We start from the raw sequence: 22,645 nt of genomic DNA on the forward strand, positions 1-22,645 counted from the left end.
ACTCATCTGCCCTTGACCAGAAATGGGATAACACCTTTAAGATCTACAGTTAATGAAATCTTTAGATTTCTTCTAGGCTGATGATAGTAAATAACATTTCAAACCTGTGAGCAAAGCCTGAACACTTTGAGTCAAGATTTCTCATTTTAAGAGATTTTTTTATTATATTATTAGTCATATAACTTTGACCAGAAATGGGATAACACCTTTAAAATCTACAATTGATGAAATCTTAAGATTTCTTCTTGGCTTATGATAGTAAATAACATTTCAAACCTGTGAGCAAATCCTGAACACTTTGAGTCAAGAATTCTAATTTTAAGAGATTTTTTTACTATATTATTATTCATATAACCTTGACCAGAAATGAGATAACACCTATAAAATCTACAGTTAACGGAATCTGAAGATTTCTTCATGACTGCTGATAGTAAATAACATTTGAATCTTGTGAGCAGAATCTGAATGCAATGGGTCAATATTTCTAATTCTAAGAGATTTTCTACCATATTATTATTCATATAACCTTGACCAGAAATGGGATAATGCCTTTAAAATCTACAATTAATGGAATCTGAAGATTTTCTCTTGGCTGCTGATAGCAAAGCACATTTCTAGTTTGTGAGCAGAATCTGAATGCAATGGGTCAATATTTCTAATTTTTAAGTGAGTTGAGTTTAACACCGCTTTTAACATTATTCCAGTTATATCATGGTGTGTCAGCTTAATGTGGGAGGAAAGCCCGAAGTGATGGTGCTGACAAACCTAGAAGCATTATTGGGGTGAACCGGGATTCGAACCAACCATCATAGGTTGCTGGCGGATCCAAGGGACGCAACTCTGCACAGTGAATCGCGGCGCCTTAGACGACACGGCCACCTGTGCCCCCTCTAATTTTAAGAGATTTTTTACTATATCATCACTCATCTGCCCTTGACCAGAAATGGGATAACACCTTTAAAATCTACAATTAATGAAATCTTAAGATTTCTTCTAGGCTGATGATAGTAAATAACATTTCAAACCTGTGAGCAGAATCTGAATGCAATGGGTCAATATTTCTAATTCTAAGAGATTTTCAAGCCTGAACACTTTGAGTCAAGATTTCTCATTTTAAGAGATTTTTTTACTATTTTATTATTCATATAACCTTGACCTGAAATGGGAAAACACCTTTAAAATCTACAATTAATGAAATCTTAAGATTTCTTCTTGGCTGATGATAGTAAATAACATTTCAAACTTGTGAGCAAATCCTGAACACTTTGAGTCAATATTTCTAATTTTAAGAGATTTTTTTACTATATTATTATTCATATAACCTTGACCAGAAATGAGATAACACCTTTAAAATCTACAATTGATGAAATCTTAAGATTTCTTCTTGGCTGATGACAGTAAATAACATTTCAAACCTGTGAGCAAAGCCTGAACACTTTGAGTCAAGATTTCTAATTTTAAAAGGTTTTTTTTACCACATTATTATTCAAATAACCTTGACCAGAAATGGGAAAACACCTTTAAAATCTACAATTAATGAAATCTTAAGATTTCTTCTTGGCTGATGATAGTAAATAACATTTCAAACTTGTGAGCTAATCCTGAACACTTTGAGTCACGATTTCTAATTTTAAAAGATTTTTTTACTATATTATTATTCATATAACCTTGACCTGAAATGGGATAACACCTTTAAAATCTACAATTAATGAAATCTTAAGATTTCTTCTTCACTGATGATAATAAATAACATTTCAAACTTGTGAGGAGAATCTGAATGCTATGGGTCAATATTGCTAATGTTAAGAGATTGTTGACTATATTATTACTCACATCCCCTCAACCAGAAGTGGCATAAATGTTATGCTTTCAAGAATGAAAGGAATCTTGAGAGTTTTGTTTTCTGAACATTGTCATTCACATTTACAACCTTTGAGAAACATGTACTTTGACAATTAGCTGTTCATATGAAACTACATAGTTTTAAAAAAAGCTTAGTCCCCTTCACAGCTGTAATAGGCTAACTGATCATCATGGAGGGATTGACTGCACAATGTATGACATTGTGCTAGGTCTGTACCTGCCTTGATAGAAACCACAGAAAAAAGGTAAAAAGTAAAGGTATAATGACTTACCTACACATTCTCGTCTTTCAAAGAAATATTATCTTAGAAACTTCAGCCACTTGGCCTTCAACAGCAAGGACCAGACGACCATTTTGATCAAGTTGTAAAGAGAGGATAACTCTTACTGTTGCTTTGTCTTGCAAATATTAATGTCAATGATGACAGAGCTTGAGATGGGTGAATCAAAGGAACATTAAAGAAATCTTTTTTGAACAAGAGAAATCTTTTTCAACAATTTCTACTCTAATATTTCTATATGTAATTAGTTTCTTTTATCTTTTAAGTTAGACTTCTAAGATGAAGCACAAACTTTCTCACATCCTGCATCTGCTATGCGTGGAAGTAGTTACATGTACCTCCACCATTAATATAAGAAAATAGTTGCTTTTATCATCATGTACACAATAATCAAATGGAGTGATTTTGAATAATTGTTACCACTAAAATCTGATACATGATAATGATAGTAATATTTACAAAAAATGACTTTGGGACTTGAGAATACAAACAAAAATACACACATCAGTTGCCAAAGGGCTGTGAGGTGTTGGGGCTTAGAAATCCATTGAATAGTACAAATTTAACTGTACCCCTTTCAACTCTGACATGTTGAGTATTCATTGTTTGATGTTTAATGACACACTTAGTTATATTCAAAATAATTAATATTATTATATTGATGTACATACCCTCCCACATATCTTTTGTGAACATCATGGCCTATCGTACAATGTCATGAGTATTTATTTCTTGACATTTACCTGCGGTTTTACTGTGTATGAGAAGAAATATGTCCAACTCTCATAACTCTTGAAAAATAGCATAACACAAACATCCTAGGAACTTGAATTATTACGCTTTTATCCCCACCAATGAGTGGCATAACAACTTTAAAATACATAAATTAGAGAATAATTTTATTTTCATTTGGCTTTTGCTATTTTGTAGGAAACACTGTGTTCAGAAGTGGCCAAGATAGCTATTTAACAGAAAAATTACTCCGTTTATAAACATGTCACCACCTCACAAAGGTTATGATATGATAGACAATTAAATAATACATTTGGGAGTGATATCATGGTTAGAAATTAAACATGGCAATGGGCGGTAATTACAGATAATAAGCAAAAAGACCATTTTTATAGGAATTGCATTTTTTCATGAGAGATATGCATCAAAAGAAGAAATTGTATTCCGCTTTAGTTCCGCATTACCACTTTTATACGCTGCTATATTTAGCTGCAAATGTCGGACATCGAGTCAGTAGCATTGCCATTGGCGCACTTTGCAGAACGGAGTAAAAATTCAAAACACAAGAAGTGCAGATGATTTTGTTCTTATTAAATGTTTGTCAATTAAACACATAGTTGCATGCCAGAGATATAATTCTCTATTGTGTTTATCCCAGTTCTGGTCGCTACATACGTTCTGGTTCGACCTCGTTTTCACAATGTTTACGGTATTGTGCAAGGCCTATTTTTCACAAAATGAGACAAATGATAAATTACCTCCCTTCTTCATGGAACTGGTGCCTTTGCTGAAATGCGCTGTCGCTATATTCATCTTAACTGGTATTTCTTGTAATGTGTGCGATCGCACTGTCGTGTACACCTTAAATATCTTGACAGACGGGTGCTCAGTCTATTATCGAAAAATGGCACCCAGTCGACCTTATATGATAATAAGAACTGTGTCAGCCGGTTAGATCAGCTGTATGCGAATTTGAGACGGAAGAACGACCCACAACGATGAAATAACATCATTCAATTCACGGCCCTTAAATGACTCAGTCGTGAAGCCTTAAGTAGACGCATTGACCGTGGAAATCGTCACATATCCGTTTTTGCACACAGATCTAAGTTGAAGTTGACGAGTGTCGAGTGCAATATTCTGAACTCGAAAAATGTAGAAATTGTAGTCATGCTATTGTGTTGCAAAGGGAGTTGTGTGCAAAATATTCAACAACGTTCGGCCATATTCTGAGAAGAACCGACAGTAAGTTTTTTCGCCTCTTGTTTGTCAGTAAATACCGCATTAGTATTGATTTGCTATTGTTACTAGGCAGCATAAATACTCCATATTTGCCGAAATGCCAGTGTATTAGGCAACTGTCCCCTGGCTGTTGACTAGGTTATGAGGTCAGTGACATGTCGATGTGTGCTTATCACTTTATCACTGCCGATATACCAGTGAGCAAATGGCACGATCTAACAGAAAGGCGTTCAACCACGATTACAGTTGACGTAAAGAAGCATTGTTAAACCAATGGAATGTTCCAAATTCATCGAGGCTAGGCCTAAGTGAAATCATGCATTTAGAATATCCACATGCCAAAATATAGGATTCACATTCATAATTAAGATATTATATGGACTCTTATTTTCAAAGATATTTTGAATTTAACACTAGAAACTTAATGTGCTGAAAACAATGAATGATATACATGTGTCCCATTTACTTCTGAAGGCAACTATATCTTACAACTGTAAAACATCTCATTTACTTCTGAAAGACAACTATATCTTACAACTGTAAATATCTCATTTATTTCTGAAAGACAACTATATCTTACAACTGTAAAACATCTCATTTACTTCTGAAGGCAACCATATCTTACAAGTGTAAAACATCTCATTTACTTCTGAAAGACATCTATATCTTACAACTGTAAATATCTTATTTACTTCTGAAAGACAACTATATCTTACAACTGTAAAACATCTCATTTACCTCTGAAAGACAACTATATCTTACAACTGTAAAACATCTCATTTACCTCTGAAAGACAACTATATCTTAAAAACAAACCATTATCTGAGTATTTTCAGTGTCCATGCCACACTACTTGTTATTGCATTGTTATAGACTTGGATATAAAATGGATAGAGTTATCATTAAATCGCCCACATGTTATCATAAATGAGGGGCCATTATCATGCCCATTGTTAGGTGATGTCATAGGATAGGGATAGGTGACGTCACGTTCAATAGTGATGTCATCTGGTTTGTTCTCTGACGTTTCCATATTTGTAAAAGTGGGTCAGTGACATTCCTCATGATTGCAATATATATTTCAAAACCGATATTGTTGTTTATTTTTATTTGATAACAAATTATATCCATTTCAGCTATAATAACGGTAACGCTATTTTTCAGGGCATTATCATTTGCAAAAGCCCTCGGTCTTCTCAACTGCCCTCCTTCGTCAGGCAGTAAATGGAAGACCCCAGGCTTCTGCAAATGTTAATGCCCTGAAAAATAGCGTTACCCCTATAATAATCACATTATGTCCGTCCAAAAATGTATGTCTGAAAACCTCTGATCTGAATATATGTTATATAATGATAATTATGATATAAAATTTTTATAAATAATGGTACATTTTTAAAGCGTTTTGTTCACTTTAATTTTACCTTTGTGTATTCAGTGTCAACCACAGCAATTAAATCCTGTCTCCAAAACTGATTAAATTTATGAGATAATACTTCAATTGATAATAATTCAAATCAAATTTATGATGTGTCATGGTACACTTTACTTCTGGGATAGGTAATTCGGGTGGGCCCTGGGTAGGACCTGGATACCCACAGGACTACTATAACTTATAAGACTAGTTAGTCACATGACATATTGTTTTATGACAATAACAATCAAAACTCCATGATTACGCATCAAGTTGCTAAATGTTGCATTCCTTCTGACTTTTATATGTTTCAGTAAAGATAATGCTTCTGTCAACTTCACAGTGCATGCATGATTGGATCATTTTACATGTGAATAGAACTTAGCAGTTTTTGCCAGGGCTCCAGTAATTCACAATCGGACATTTCGTACCCAACTTGAGACCTACAGCGGGTACCCCAGTAGGGTTGGGTAATGCATTTGGACTCATCCGAGTCCAAAAATAACTTTGCAGGTCAAATATCTATATTGTTCTTTGTTAACAATACATCCATAGTCACAGATCATTCCATTTTGACCTATTCTCAGGGTTTTGTGATGATTGGTCTCTGTTTTATTATCAATGCAGGACTGAGCCCCATTCCACCAAACGATTGTTGTACAATGACTGTTGTCTGTCTGTGTTACAATATGGGAATTGCAATTGTCTTGGCTATACAAAAGCTTAGTCAAGCATATCCCTGTTAGAGTTGGAACTGTTTGGGTCATTGTCAGCGCAGGTTCGGCATACAGAAACAATATGTATCCAGGAATATATCTGGGATTTAAAACTAAACCCTTGCCAGGCAAATTGGGGGAAAACTATTTTGTTCAAAATTTGTACAATTTTAGACTTCTTATTTTCTTACTATCAGCAATATTTTAACATTGTAGTTTAGTATTGCATTCGATTCAATGATGTCAAATTAAAGTGAACGCCTCTGTCTCTTTATTGGTTATCAGTGAAACACAAGTCACTTCAACCAAGCCATCACAATAATTATTAACATGAAGTGGGAAATTGTTAATTTGCTGTCGACAAGTTTGAATCGCAAAAGCGTCTGACCCAAAGCCTGTTTTGGTTAAAGTACTCCAAAAACGTGGAGTTACAGGTGCAGGAAGAGCAACTGTAGGACCTGTCCACATATGGTGGAGGGTAGCTAAGTAACATGGGACGAAGAGATTTTTCATCAATTTATGTTTGATGTGATTTAAATTGTCCTGCCAGAACTGGCATAACTTCTGGGACTGGGATGATACCCCAACTGTGCGATACGTATCACGATACCTTACTCACGATCCAATATGATACCTGCATGTGCTTTTAACTCTGGTCCGCAAGCCATCTTTTTCATAGACAGGATGATCAAATATCTGGCACACTGACAATTTAGGGTAAAGTATGGCAAAACAGATAAAAATATTTACGTTTCCACTGTTAACTTTCACTAATAGTTAGTGAACAATATATTGGATAAACCAAATGATTGTGAACTTGAATCTGTGTGCAAAGAAAACACCCAGAACTATGTTTCATACCTTTAACATGTTTACGTGCATGGTTCGACATGGCACAGGAAAAGGAAATCAGCTTTACAATTCTGCCAGTTTAATGTCTGCAAAATGTATAATGGACAAACATAAACCACTTTTAAAACAACAATATTTTATTAAAACATTTTCAATACAGCATTAAATGTATGTACATAATTCATCAACAGTGCATGACACATGTTGGAGAACGTTTTCAGCTTCATGTCTTGGTTCTAAATTTTGAATCTACTGCAGTGGGCACTCTCACTTTTAGTACTTTTGGTTTTTGTAGTCACAGCTGGTGAGAAAAGTAAACATTTTTGAAGGATCGGACTGGTTGGATAAATAGAGAATCTCACCCGTGTGTCTTTTGATCACTGCTCAGAATTTTTCCACTTTTATCAACTCGTGTTTATATATTTGATATCAAAAGACACAAGGGTGAGATTTTATTTATCATCCAATATCATTCTTCCAACTTTTTCAATTTGTAGACAGTAATAAGCAGTGTCTTCAGTGTAAAAAGTACTGCTATCAGCTTCAGTAGCAGAGCCATTAATGATGTCATTTGATTGTGACGTCATGGTAACATTTGCTAATGTCCAATATTGTCGTCTTTAGCAAAGTTGAGTATTAAATCTTAAACCATGTTAACTGAAGAGGAAGATTTAATCAAGTTACTTTAATGTAGAAAATGTTAAGATTGGAGTTGTTGACTGGGAAAGACAAATGTCTGCTTACTTGCCAATGTTTAGTTTCAGAGAAAAGAAATGGGTCGTTATTCTGGTAAAACATGTCGCTTGTTGACCATGTTGGGTCTGACTGGAGCATTCTTTCTGGTGGAGATCATCGTGGGCTACATCACCAACTCCGTCGCCCTCGTGGCAGATTCCTTTCACATGTTGTCTGATGTGGTGGCACTAATAGTGGGATTCTCCTGTGTCAGGGTAAGTCACTTCCACTCTGTCTGATGTGGTGGAACTTATAGTGGGATTCTCCTGTGTCAGGGTAAGTCACATCCACTCTGTCTGATGTGGTGGAACTTATAGTGGGATTCTCCTGTGTCAGGGTAAGTCACTTCCACTCTCTCTGATGTGGTGGCACTTACAGTGGGATTCTTCTGTGTCAGGGTAAGTCACTTCCACTCTGTCTGATGTGGTGGAACTTATAGTGGGATTCTCCTGTGTCAGGGTAAGTCACTTCCACTCTGTCTGATGTGGTGGCACTTATAGTGGGATTCTCCTGTGTCAGGGTAAGTCACTTCCACTCTGTCTGATGTGGTGGCACTTATAGTGGGATTCTCCTGTGTCAGGGTAAGTCACTTCCACTCATCCAGCCATAATTTTCCTGTCAATATCCTAAACATACACGATAATGGAAACACTGCTCATCAAGTTGTTAGCACTGTCACACAGATCATTTTTTGAGTGATCCTTGTCACGTCTGCTTGACAATTTTCATTTCTTCTTCCAGATTGCACGCTGGCCAAGTGAGAAGAATACCTTTGGCTGGATCCGCGCAGAAGTTCTTGGGGCCCTAGTCAACTCTGTTTTTCTCCTTGCGCTGTGTTTCTCCATCCTGGTTGAGTCCCTCAAACGACTGGTCCAGGTTGAGGAGATCGATGACCCAAAGCTGATGCTGATTGTCGGGGTCTGTGGTCTCGTAGTAAACCTCATTGGTCTGGCGTTGTTCCATCAGCATGGTAAGAGAATAACACAGTAATTGCAACCTAATTTTTTTTTCACAAGGCGATAATAAATTTAGATACGAATTTGTTTGGTTGCACACACGCGTGCAAACATGGAAATGGCAGAAGGCCTTGATCAAGTTTTGGTCCAATGACGTAAACATTTGGGGTAAAATTGTCTCCATTGAACGTGTGTCAGTGGAATAAGTTGGGTGTCTATTCTCCAGGCCACTCCCATGGAGGGGTCAGTCACAGTCACGGAGGGGGAAGTCACAGTCACCACAGTCACAACAGTGACGAGGAACCAAGCACTGAGATTGAGAAGCTTGTTGCCAAGCAGAACATCATCAATGGCCTCAGTACCCAGGACGGGGAGGGTGATATGGATGTGCAGATAGAGATCGAGAGCAGCAAACCCAAAGTTGGTGAGTATGGTTTAAAGCATATTTTAGTTATGTCCCTTGACTGACATATTCACTTGACTTGGGTAAAAAGACAAAGAAATGACCTAGGTCTGATCCTTGATTATGAATGAGTTTTATCCACTCCCTTATGGTAAAGACCTTCTCTAACATATTTAGTGCCTGATAGACATGATAAAATGCTAAAAATAGCCTTCGAATGATGGAACTGCCCTCATGATCAAAAGAAACGATGTGATCTGACATCATTTGGTGAATGGGATAGGGTATATATAACAATTTATCATAAAATTGATGATCGTGGTGGCCATAAGTGTTTTACTCACTCACTCACTCACTCACTCACTCACTCACTCACTCACTCACACATTTTTGGAAAGGGTGCTTCCAATATATTGACATTAATAGAATTTCACCATGTACACTATATACACAGACTGTCATTTTTCAAATTTTTTTTTCAAACTGACCAAATATTTTATGTTCACATGGTATGTGTTTGTCATAATACAATTTGTCATTCACATGTATATCATCTTTGTAATACCCGTATAAAGTATAAGGCGAGGAAACATTTGGATTTTTAAAGGAAATTTCATAATACAAGATGTAATCGATGGTTTTCCCAGTTTCCCAGTCCCAGCTGAACATGCGAGGGGTGTTCCTCCATGTGCTGGGCGACGCCCTTGGGTCCGTCATTGTCATCATCAGCGCCCTTGTCATCTGGTTTGTGGAGGGACAATGGAAGTATTATGTGGATCCAGTTATGAGGTAGGCACCATATTTCAACTCAACCAGAGTTCCTATGTGACAGGGGACACTGGTGGCTAAGTCGGTGGCAGGGGACACTGGTGGCTAAGACGGTGGCAGGGGACACTGGTGGCTAAGTCGGTGGCAGGGGGACACTGGTGGCTAAGTCAGTGGCAAGGGACACTGGTGGCTAAGTCGGTGGCAGGGGACACTGGTGGCTAAGTCGGTGGCAGGGGACACTGGTGGCTAAGTCAGTGGGAGGGGACACTGGTGGCTAAGACGGTGGCAGGGGACACTGGTGGCTAAGTCGGTGGCAGGGGGACACTGGTGGCTAAGTCAGTGGCAGGGGACACTGGTGGCTAAGTCGGTGGCAGGGGACACTGGTGGCCAAGGCGGTGGCAGGGGACACTGGTGGCTAAGTCGGTGGCAGGGGACACTGGTGGCTAAGTCGGTGGCAGGGGACACTGGTGGCTAAGTCGGTGGCAGGGGACACTGGTGGCCAAGGCGGTTGCAGGGGACACTGGTGGCTAAGTCGGTGGTAGGGGACACTGGTGGCTAAGTCGGTGGCAGGGGACACTGGTGGCTAAGTCTCCTAGGGCACCTGTTACCAGGGGTTCAAGCTCACGATTCACCCTGATAATGTTTCCAGGTTTGTCAGCACTAAAGCTCAATACCTGCGGCACGTCGTTCTTTCCGCCCACATTAAGCTAACATGCTGCAGTATAGCTTAAATACCGCTCAAAGGTAGGGTACACGGGTGTCCCTGTCGTCTTAGGCACCACAATTTGCTGCCCAGAGTTGCCTCCCTTCGGCAAACCAGAAACCGATGAATCGTGGATTTAAATTCCGGTTCACCCTGAATGTTTCTTGGTTTGTCAGCAGCATACCCATGCTCATGAGTGTCACCATAATACTGACTGTGGTGTAAAAGAAAAAAATGAACGTAACATAATTATTTAGTACTCAACGAAAGTTAAAGGAAATCTGATTCTTTCAAATTACCATAGTTAATCTGTCATGCCATGACAGATTAACTATAGTAATATGATAGAATAGGTTGATCCTTTAGTTGTTTTAAGTAGTATATTTATATTTTTAAAATTCCTGACATGGGTACAATGTGTGAAGCCCATTTCTGGAGTCCCCCGTCATGATTTTGCTGGAATATTGCTAAAACTAAGCGGCGTAAAACCATACTCACTCACTCACTATATTTTTAAAATGTCAAAATATGGTGGAGAAAACTTACATTATGTGTGACCATTTTCATCATTCAATCATGATTATGATTATGATGCTATGATTGTTTTCTTCCAGTATCCTGCTAGTAATCATCATCATCAGTACCACAATTCCACTTTGTAAGTATGATAGTCACAAGGTTAAAACTATGTCAATGTAATGATTTGTCAACTCAAAGTGACATAAAGTTTATATAAATCAAATCGAGCAATGATATAACAAAACAAACTTTGCAATCTTTCGTCAAGATACTTTTGAAATTTCAAGATACTTAGTTGAAAATTCATGATAATATTTTGAAAATTCAAGAAATTAAGTTAAAAATTTAGGTTCCTATCTTGTTGACTTTTCAAGATAGCATCTTGAATTTTCAAGATGAAATACATAGTTTAGTGGCCCTAATGGGCTTCCATAGCACTCCCATATCTATTTCTTTCCTGTTTCTTTCAGTGAAGGATTCATCATACATTCTTCTTCAAGCTGTACCAAAACACATACGTGCAAAAGCCATCTTAAGAAAAGTTGAAAAGGTAATTTGTATTTAAATATTCAAACATATGTTTTACATACTGGTTGCTAGATGTGATGTGGATTTAGAGAAGTTTCAGAATTTAAACTAATATATATCCAGGTTCAGACAAGAGGAAAGTTGATAAGGATCATGTAAGTATGATTGAGGCCTAATTCTTAGTCCAGATTATTTCACAGTCTACAATGGTCTAACAGAGGTATGTACCTTGGTGTCTAATTTTTCAAGCTCTTCCCAGCATGTGACACCTTCGCTACACTCTCGGTAACATCGCTGCCACCAGTGTGGGCGCGACCATTACAAGAATCTTGAAATTTGGCCTCTAACCCCTAAAGTAGTAACGTTCATACTTTTGTTTGTCTTTGGGAATTCCATTATAGTTCATTTTGAAAAGGCTTACAATGGACCATGTTTTCCAGATGAATTTACTTTGTTGTTTGTATAATCAGATTGGTTCGATATTGCAGAAAATCAATCAACTTCTCCCTTACATTCTTACTATATCAGTGACATGATAGATTTAATGAAATGGAAATTCAAATTGGCAAAGAAAGTAATTTAGCTGGGGTGGGTGTTTTCAGCGTCTCGACAGTCGTCACTTGTTTGGAAACATAACGGTCATTCGGTTTCAAGTTCAACTCCAAGCATGGTTGTGGCCACCTATCACAGTGGGGTATTTTGGCTGGTGGCAGTGATAAAATAGAGAGCTCCGCGATGGTGATGGTGGTACTGTTTAGGGTGCCTTAAACTTGAAGGAAGGTCTAAACATTGCCATTCATGTTGAAGAATCATTAATATATATGACCCGTGAAGATCCAGGTTAGAAGAGGTAGGTCTTCAGCAACCCATTCTTGCCGTAAAAGGCGACTGTGCTTGTCGTAAAAGGCGACTGTGCTTGTCGTAAAAGGCGACTAACAGGATCGGGTGGTCAGACTCGCTGACTTGGTTGAAGCATGTCATCGTATCCCAATTGCGTGGATCGATGCTGATGATGTCAGTCACTGGATTGTCTGGTCCGCCGTCATTTAGCTGGAATATTGCTGAATGCGGCGTTAAACCACAAACAAACAAAATAAAAATCATTAATATATTTCTCAGTATAACAAGAGTTATGTCCCTTGGTGTCTAATCTGTAGTCAGGATACTTCACAATCAAACAAGAGTGATGTCCCTTGGTTATCTCACTTACTAGAAGCACAAGGTCTGTCTTCTAACTCTCCTTTACTTCAAGCAGCAAGGCCTGTCGTCTATCTGTAGTGACTGGTCTAGGGTATATATCTCAACAGAAGGAGATGTGGTGCACTGGATAAACAAGGATGCAGATTGCTTATTTTGGTCATGATTGTTTCAGCTTCCAGGAATTGTGGCAATCCACGAGTTCCATATCTGGCAACTGGCCGGGAATCGCATTGTGGCAACAGCTCACCTCAGCTGCCACAATGTGGAGGACTACATGTTTCTCGCCTCCCAGGTGAAGGAAATCTTCCATGATGAAGGAATACATTCCACAACCATTCAGCCAGAGTTCATTGAGGTAAAACTCACATGCAGGTCTCATGTGAACAATATATACATAAATGAGTGTTGATCAATATATTTTTGTTTCAGTTGAGTTGTTGACGTCATTAGGTTTAGTGGAAAAATTAATCCTTACACGGTGCAGGATGTTTAGTAGTTTTATAGTATCATGTTTATGCATTGACTCCCATCATAGAAGGTTTTGTTATATTTTTAGGCCTGAGACTCTATGCAATGCTTTTGAGCATCTATGTTAGAATGCTTGTCGTAAGAGGCGACTGAAGGGATCGGGGGTGTCAGGCTTGTTGACTTGGTTGATGCATATCACCTGATCCCTATTGCGTAGGTTGACACTTAGGATGTAAATCACTGCATTGTCTGATCCAGATTCAATTTTTTACAGATCATGTCATATAACTCTTATAATGATGAGTGCATCTTTAAAAAACGAACAAAGAAATTTAAACAAAACAGGTGGTCAGGCTCGCTGACTTGGTTGAAGCATGTCATCGATCCCAATTGTGTGGATTGATGCTCATTATATTAATCTCTGGATTGTCTGGTCCAGACTCAATTATTTACAGACCATCATCATATAGCTGGAATATTGCTGACTGCGCCGTAAAACAACAAACCAACCAACCAAGAGAGGGAATATTGCTGACTGCTGTGAAAACCGATAAATACTATAAATTGCAAGTGCTTCAATGGCATTTGATTGGCTAACAATGTCACTGATTTTGAATCAGTGTCCTCTTTTTTTTATGTTTATGCCTCCTTAAATGGGAAAAGAAAGTTGAAACCGATTCTTAAATAAATGAACCAACAAAACTGACTCGCTCACTCACCTCTCTGTCACCTTGCAGGCTGGACAGGGCATGAACAAACGCAGCTGTGTGATTGAGTGCCATCCTGACAAAAACTGTATAGGGGACACCTGCTGTGGCAAGACAGGCAAGACCAGTTGCAAGAACTCCAGTCTTAATGACAAGGATAGACACACACTCACTCAGAGTCAGAGTGAACCAATACAAAGTGAAAGTAAACCAATGGAAGACCAGAGTGAACCCACCCAGAGCCTTAGTGAACCAATCAGGAGCCAAAATCAAGAGGACAAAGATCTTGCTCTTTAGTTCATATGGAGAAGACTTGGTTAGACTTTCATCATTGTGAACCAGAGCACTGGAGGGAGGAGGGGTGTTTGCTGGTGAATTGTTCCAGATAAGCAGAATTATTTTGGGCATTTTCACTCACCAGGACCAAAGGTCTAGGTGAGCTTGTGGCTACGTCTGCTTCGACTGTTTCGACTTCTCTTCTGAACTATCTTAAGGATTAGCCTGAAGCTTTACGAGGATAACTATCACCATTACGAGATTAAGAATGTGGTAAAATAATTTTAAAAATACATTTTTTTAATCAATTGAAAAGAAATTAAGATGTTTAAAATCTTCTCAATACTCTCCTTCACAAACACAAGGTCTCGGAAACTGAAGCGTTGATTTCATGTGAAGAGAGTGTCATTCAGCTTTCTTCATACCTAGAACATGATTGGTTCATGTTTAAACATTGAAAATCTTTGAGAAAAGTCTCCTGAAAACAACAAGGACAAGAGATAATTGCATTCAAAAATATAATTCAGATCACCCAGACTTAGGATTAACAGAGAAGGATGAGCTCACTTGATTGTGGCTGATAAGCAACAATACCTTGCCGCTATTTTTGTATGTCAGTGTGTATCTTCATTACACAGTTATTATCAAACATTTCATAGGTTAAATGGCAAAAGACTTCATGAATGATCATTGTCAGGAAATGTTATTTGATCGTTTGTGATTTTTGTGCCAATTGGTGTTAAGTTGTGGCCATTCATATATTTCTTTTATTTGTCAGATAAATTTTCGTATTTTTACGAAATGTTATATATATTCATCTTTATGTGTGTATTAAGCCAACCATCCTGTCTCATACTCAAGGGGTTACATTGCTGTAGAACTGTGCAGAGTTTCATCCCTTGGGGAGGACAACATGATCTATACAGTTGCCTCCCTTAGGCAGGACAGCTTTCTGTGTAAGTTACATCCCTTAGGCAGCACAACTTGCATCCATCAGTTGTCTGGATGCCCTGATTATGAATCCAATATTCTCCCAAATTCTTATCCTTAGCTTGTCAGTATTATAGCCTTGTTCAAAGGTTTATGTCTGTGGCATGCATCAGTTAAGCTTTCCTGCTTCATTAGTTGTGACATTGAAACTAGGAGTGAAGCGATACATCGGTGCACCAGTGCCTTGTGAGTTTTCATGCGATGCTACGATACGTGATATGTTTTTTCGTGTATCGATACAAGACGATACACTTTGTAAAGTAAATTATTTACTATTCGTTTAATGACCCAGCAGAGTTTTTGTCAGTCAAATATTGCAAAATGTATTGCAATTAGCGCATGTTCATGACTACATGCCACTAACATAAGACCACCTTTAGTTTTTCCTTTTGAACCTGCTCTGAAATATTTATATTCAAGAAGTTTCCAAATCATTTGGCGTAATTATTTAATATCTCGTTACATATCGTGTCGTGACTTATGCATTGTGATAAGTATGACCTTTCTGTATAGTTTCACCCCTAGTTGAAACCAACTTCTTCACTATCTTAACTAGTAGAATCATTTTTTTATTTGAAGTTTACAGGATATACAGCTTTTCCATTGGACGAGAGGTCGGTCACATGACCGCGAAATTGATGTTCATAAGTGTATGAATGACACAATTTGACGTTTATACGTTTTTCACGAGACTGTGTTCTTGAAATGACGTAAACACTGGCGGACTACTTCCACATTCCTGGGGAAACCCCTGGGAATTCCCTAGCACGAAAACATACATAAGCGTTCTTTCTGATCATTTAGAACCTTTAATCTTGGTCTCAGTGTTTCAGTATGTGTTGAGAAAAGTAAGAGCTTGACTGCACGATTGTTCACAAATATCCTCACTACGGCCCATCCTAATGAGCAAACGAAGAAATACACATCCAAACTATCGTAGTATCGACTCGATCCGTGTCTAGGCTGACAGTGACCGTCTCCAGCAATCTATGAATTTACCTCAGTGTCTGTTTGACGCATCTTTGATCACCTTTCAGTGATCGGCCAGTTGATCAGTGATGACTAACACATGTAACAGCCATGGGTTCATTAACAACTTCAGATATCTCTCCCGTCACATTTATCGTGTCTGCCATTTTGACGTCTTGTACTCGATGTAAATGTATTACGACGCTCTGTCATTGAGACTGACTTACTGAGGTAGTTCTTTACAGACCTTTCTCATCAAATAGTAATATTATCTGAACACATGTGTTGTGTAAGATGTTTCTGAAGAGCAAGTTATGCATCCATTCGCTCATGTCACATCGCTTTTTGAGGAACTATTATATTCCGCAATATAGCTGGTTGTTGAATTGATGTCAGTGTAAACATGAAGTCACACGTACTAAATACAATTGTGCTTAGATCTTGGCCTACATCCTTTTGAGGTTAGAAATTGTGATAAAAAATTATAAGAATTGACTTTCACTTTGTGTGAGTTCATTTCAGTATGAACCTTCAAGCTCCGACGTTCATATAGTTTGGCCCTCACTCTATGAATGTTCATACTCCAATGAACTCACACAAAGCGAAGGTCAATTTTTAAGTAAATGAACCTCAGACACAAAATCAAGGACATCTAATACTATGTCAGTAATAGTGGCTGTTTATGTAGGTGTAATCGTTGTGTTGTAGAACAGCCCGATATTGATGATGTCAATAGAAACAGCTTTAAAGGGTTTCATTGATTGGTGAGGCCACAGATGAGCCAGTTGTCTGTGCTGAAATTTGTTGCAAAGAGTTATCCCCCTTAGCAATGTTTGCCATTCTAGGAACTGCTCATCTTGGGTTCGAAATCCAAGGTTCTCCCTGTGATGGCCAATAGCTCAGGTCAATGTCCATGCTTGCTTGTTCTCCAGAGTGGAAAATGTCTATCTATTAGGGGTATCGTGATACACCGATGTGTTGGGGTATTGCAAATTTGCACCTGCCTATACGATATACGATGTGTCTACCCTTGTGACTATTCATGTTTTAATTCTGTATCATTTTTCAGAAAGTAATAGATACTAAGTTTTGCAGTAACCAGCCTGATAACTACTTTGGTTGTGTTACCCAGCTGCCTTCCACAAAACATTTTGCCAAATCAAAATGAATGATACCATTAGAATGAACCAAAATTAATCAGGTGTGAGAATGTACTGGTTGAAAGCAAAAAGATTTTGTCAGCTGGGGAACATGGAGAATCATACGCCAAAAACAAATGCAAACTAAGTATTATGATATGTACCGTATGATAGCTCTCAAGTATCGCGATATGTGTCCTATGTCCTATGTAAGGTTGGCGTGTCTTGACACCCCAACTATCTACACTCAGTGATGCTGTAGCTTAAAATGATGCACTCTAACACTGGTGTTGCAAGCTCTAGCTGAAGTAGCGCTAATATGGCAGTGTAACCCCACTCACTCACTCACTCACTCACTCACTCACTCACTCACTCACTCACTCACTCACTCACTCACTCACTGAAACTGTATCAGTAATAATGTATATAAGTATTATCAGCTGTTTGTGGTCTACCTCATCAGCATACAGGTTTTCTAATGCTCTTGTGTGGTAAATAGTCAAAGTCCAAAATAACTGTTTCATTTGATACTTGAATAGAGGGGGCACGGGTGGCCCAGTCATCTAAGGCGCCACGATTCTCTGTGCAGAGTTGCATCCCTTGGGCACGCCAGAAACCTATGATTGTGGGTTCGAATCCTGGTTCGACCTCAATTATATTTCTAGGTTTGTCAGCACCATACCCGTGCTCGTGGGTTTCACCGAAGTGGTAAACGTCTGAGACCTGCATCACTTCAGGCTTTCCTCCCACATTAAGCTGACACACCGTGATATAACTGGAATAATGTTAAAAGCGGCATTAAACCCAACTCACTCACTCACCCACTTGAATAGAGATTACCTTGGCTTTTTGTAGCTGTGAATAGAAGGTTTTCATGGTTGGTATTACTAGGGCTGGGACGAGTCAAAATTTATACTACCCAATCCCGTATTACCCGACCCTGCCCGGGTACCCGCTGCAGGTTTCAAGAGATGGATACAAAATGTCTGATTGGGAATTGTTTGACCAGAGCCCTGGCAAAAAGTATTTAGATACACTATAACCTGGTCTGGTCATGCATACTCTGAAGTCAGCTGAAGTTATATCTTTACTCAAACGTATAAAAGTAAGAAACAATGTGTGCATAGTCAGAAAGAAATGCAAACATAAGCAACTGTTATTGTTATTGTATTTAAGCAATATTTCATGTGACTAACTACAGGTCCGAGTAGACATTTGGGTACCCAGGTCCTTCTCAGGACACCCCTGAGTTACCCGTCCTGGCCTTAGCGTTTTCCAAGCTTGAACTTAAGTGATGTCATGTATGTATGTCGAGACTGATGGACACAACAGTTCAATAAACTGTAAACATGCACCCAAGTTTGGTGTTAGTTCGGAGATAACTGCTGGAAGGCTGGACGGAAGGCTAAAAATGTTTATTTATTTGAACTTAGCATATCCAGATGTCTTTGTTATATTCCTTCATTTATGAATTAACGAATGTAGTCTGTCCATACTATTATGCTATGAATTGAAATTATTCTATACTAAATATGTGATTTTTTTCATTCAGTGCAGTAGATGATGTTACCGGTACATATTTTCACATAAGGTAACATGTAATACTATATTTAAATATGTGATAATTTGAATTTGACATTTTTAAACTTTTGTAATTGTGTATTTTGTATTTTGTAAGATAAAGCAGAGGACAAATATAATAGATCTAATCTTTTTTAATGTTTCATTTTGGTTGTGGTGTGTGACTCAGGCTGGTTAGTTTGTAAACAGTAACAATTTATAAAGTGTTGCTTAACAATAGACAATATTTTGTAAGGGTCACCCAAAAACTTTCATAATCTGGTGGAGGGTCATCACTTGTTCTGTTTTATCAGTGATCTGTTTGTTGATCAAAATTGTGCCATGGTATTTTAGATAGCTACAAGAAGAAATTTTATGTGTATTTGTCATACATGGTGAATGTATGAATATCTGGAAGTTAGTTAGTATTTCCTTGTTTGTTTTAATTAATCGAAACCATTTATACCAATCTCATTAAAATCAGATCTTAGTTCTCAGTATCGTTAAACAACGATCTGAGGACATCCCATTACGGGTCACGTCAGAACAACCTTTCATCCAACCAATCAGAGCGTCGCTTACCGGATCATGAAAGTGACGGACGGAATGTGTTTTCTGATCATGCAACCTCGAAACATTTAACAGAGAGTATTCCGAAACAACAGTTACGGGTTTTATGATTATATCCATACAATCTAAGCCATCTATAAGCCATTCCAGAATGTTCTTTTTATCAGTTTTAATTTTTTTAATCGAGAATACGTCAAAATATGTTCGAGGCGGAGTCGCCAGTTTGAAACTTGTGTCGTTAAGCTCGAGAAAGCTGCCTTCTGATTGGCAAATATCGATTTCTTTTCAGTCATTTCATTGGTCTGTCAAAGTTCGCGAAAGGTCGTTCTGTCGTGACCCGAAATGGAATGTCCTCAGATCTTTGTTGAGCGTGAGCGAAAACTAATCTGATTTTAATGAGATTGTATTTATACCAACACTAAACTAGGTAGAATCATTCATTTTTATTTCTCAAAAGGTCTGTACAGATTTGTTTTATCAGAAAATGCATAGAGAATACTTTCCAAAGCTCAGAAATCAAAGAACTAACTTCTGCTGTAAGCTCAATGTGTGGTCATTTGAAAATATATATACACACCACATTCTACCCAGGACTCTTACAAGACAAACTGTTTTTTATCAAAATGTTTATAACATATTTGGGTATTTCATCGTAGTTTGTCTCATGTTTGCATCAAGGTGAATCTTACTCATGAATGTTTTTCTCCCTCCAATACAGTGCTGTGTGGGTGATTTCACAGAAGGTGCTGAACTTAAGGCTCTATGTTTTGACTTGTACAAACTCTAATAAATGTAAGTAAACAGGTCGGAATATTTTTACCAGTGATTGTTAACTATGGCAAATTCCTTCACAGATATTGACTTAAAAACCCTCCAAAACTTACTCTGTTAATTTCTTCTCTCCCTAAATTGAACAAATATAATTATTAGCTTACGAACAATTTCTTTGATTTGTTATTGTGTGTTGTTGGGTTGTCTCCCCTTGAGTTTGTTGCTGTGAGGAGCAAAGGATGTGTATACATGTTGGGTTAGGGATGTCTGCTGCCACGTATTTCTGTTCACTGCACAACTGAGTCGTGATTCCTCTAAGGCACATTCTAAATCAATCACCAGAATGTAGAGACGCAGGCAATAATCATAATAGTCAAATCATCAAATATGGCGTAATATGCCATACAAAAAGTTAATTACGTCCGATTTTACAACATTTCATATATTGCTTACTATTGCTGTGATGTCATTGAATTGTAACCTTGTCTCTTGACATCACCGCACTGTAGGATCTCATCAAGTGTCGCTGCATGTTAAGAAATTAGGGAAATACATACACATGCAGGTTTTTATGAATTTGATCAAACATTTTGCGCGCTGACAAAGAGAAATAACGAAGCTTCCTTATGGGGGGCACCGGTGGACCAGTAGTCTAAGGTGTCACGATGAGTGTGGTAAACGTGTGCAGGCTTTTCTCCCACCGTAATATAACTTGGATACATTTGAACGTCAAATTTGTGAGATTATTAAAAAATTAAATACTATTAATTGTAATTTTTATGTAAAACTGTTAACAGTGTTGGTGATTAACCTACATACCTCTTTGGCATGCTTAGTAAGGTATGAATTCGGTTGATAAGTTAATAATCGTGCCAAGCTTAACAGAATGCAGACTGACTCTCCTTTCTTTACTTCAACATTAGATTTTAGGAATACATATCTCATTAAAAGTAAAATACTCTGGATACAGACCAGGGGACATCCTTCAGTATTTTAGTCCACTAGAGAGTGATCAGATTGGACTCAAAGTCGCTAAAATAATCATAAAATCCATGTGGGGCGGTCAGGTAGCCTAGTAGTTAAAGCGTTCGCTCGTCACGCCGAGGACCTAGATTCGATTCCCAACATGGGTACAATGTGTGAAGCCCATTTGTGATATCCCCGTCTGTGACATTGCTAGAATATTGCTAAAAGCAGCGTAACACCATACTCACTCACTCACTCATGAAATCCAGGAACTTCATCGGGTGCTAAATTTGTAGACTCATTAAGAAAATTGGTTCCTTTTCCGGTTGAATTTTCCTACTAACTGTTGTCATAGCCAAGTGATGTATGATATCAAGATCATTGAAATTCACTTTAGTTTAGTATATTTGATACCTGGTAGACTAGTCTATATTTCTTTGTTGGATTAAGATATATTGTGGTCAGATTTGTACCTTTGTGGAGTTAAGATTGTATCAGATATTTGTTTAATACTAACCTCCTTTGAAGTCTGTGTTTTATATTTTGTAATAAACATGTGATACCTGTTCCTTTCTGTTCCTGAAACATACATTTGCTCCCTATGTTTAATATTTAATTTGGGAATGTCAGATGAATATTATCCACATATATCTTCATTGTGAGAAGCCTAGATAAACCGAGTTGAAACAGAATAGCAAGTTTAATCAGTTTAAGAAGACTTTGCCAATTTATTTTCTTGTTAGAGTGAGTCTAATTTTATCATTTTATTATCATGATTAGATCTGTATGTTATATATTCATTTTTTTAAATTATCGAAATTAAAATTTTCTTTACATCTTTTGTTTCTATTTTTGTTATCACTTTTATTTCAACTATCTTTTATGCAAGTTTCCTTGAATCACCCCGAACATCTTTTTATTTTGCCTTCTTGCTGTTGTCCTAATGACCATGAAGATCAGTGGAACAAAAACATGACCTTGTCTTGCCTAATGTAGTGCTGATCTTACAAATTAAAAGATATTTTCAATAAAGTAATGTAATCAGTTTCTTTAAACAGGGTCATGTGTCATGTTCTGGTGCCACTTCAAACAGGGCCATGTGTCATGTTCGGGTGCCACTATAAACAGGGCCATGTGTCATGTTCGGGTGCCACTATAAAGAGGGCCATGTGTCATGTTCTGGTGCCACTTCAAACAGGGCCATGTGTCATGTTCGGGTGCCACTTCAAACAGGGCCATGTGTAATGTTCTGGTGCCACTTCAAACAGGGCCATGTGTCATGTTCTGGTGCCACTTCAAACAGGGCCATGTGTCATGTTC

The 22,645-nt window shown here is 37.9% G+C and overlaps 1 protein-coding gene across 1 annotated transcript; it reads left to right on the top strand.

Annotated features, from left to right (window-relative positions):
- The first annotated feature begins 3,796 nt into the window (after positions 1-3,796).
- On the top strand, positions 3,797-22,166 carry LOC139462497 (proton-coupled zinc antiporter SLC30A1-like). Its single transcript, XM_071244254.1, has 9 exons — positions 3,797-4,121; positions 7,856-8,047; positions 8,574-8,802; positions 9,015-9,212; positions 9,839-9,980; positions 11,277-11,320; positions 11,652-11,731; positions 13,082-13,264; positions 14,115-22,166. The coding sequence occupies exons 2-9, from the start codon at positions 7,871-7,873 to the stop codon at positions 14,379-14,381; spliced, it is 1,320 nt and encodes a 439-aa protein (XP_071100355.1). The 5' UTR covers positions 3,797-4,121; positions 7,856-7,870; the 3' UTR covers positions 14,382-22,166.
- The last annotated feature ends 479 nt before the right edge of the window (positions 22,167-22,645 follow it).

The sequence above is a fragment of the Haliotis cracherodii genome, unplaced genomic scaffold (genome assembly GCF_022045235.1).
Source record: "Haliotis cracherodii isolate W230 unplaced genomic scaffold, xgHalCrac1.p SCAF_15, whole genome shotgun sequence".
Taxonomy (NCBI): Eukaryota; Metazoa; Mollusca; class Gastropoda; order Lepetellida; family Haliotidae; genus Haliotis; species Haliotis cracherodii.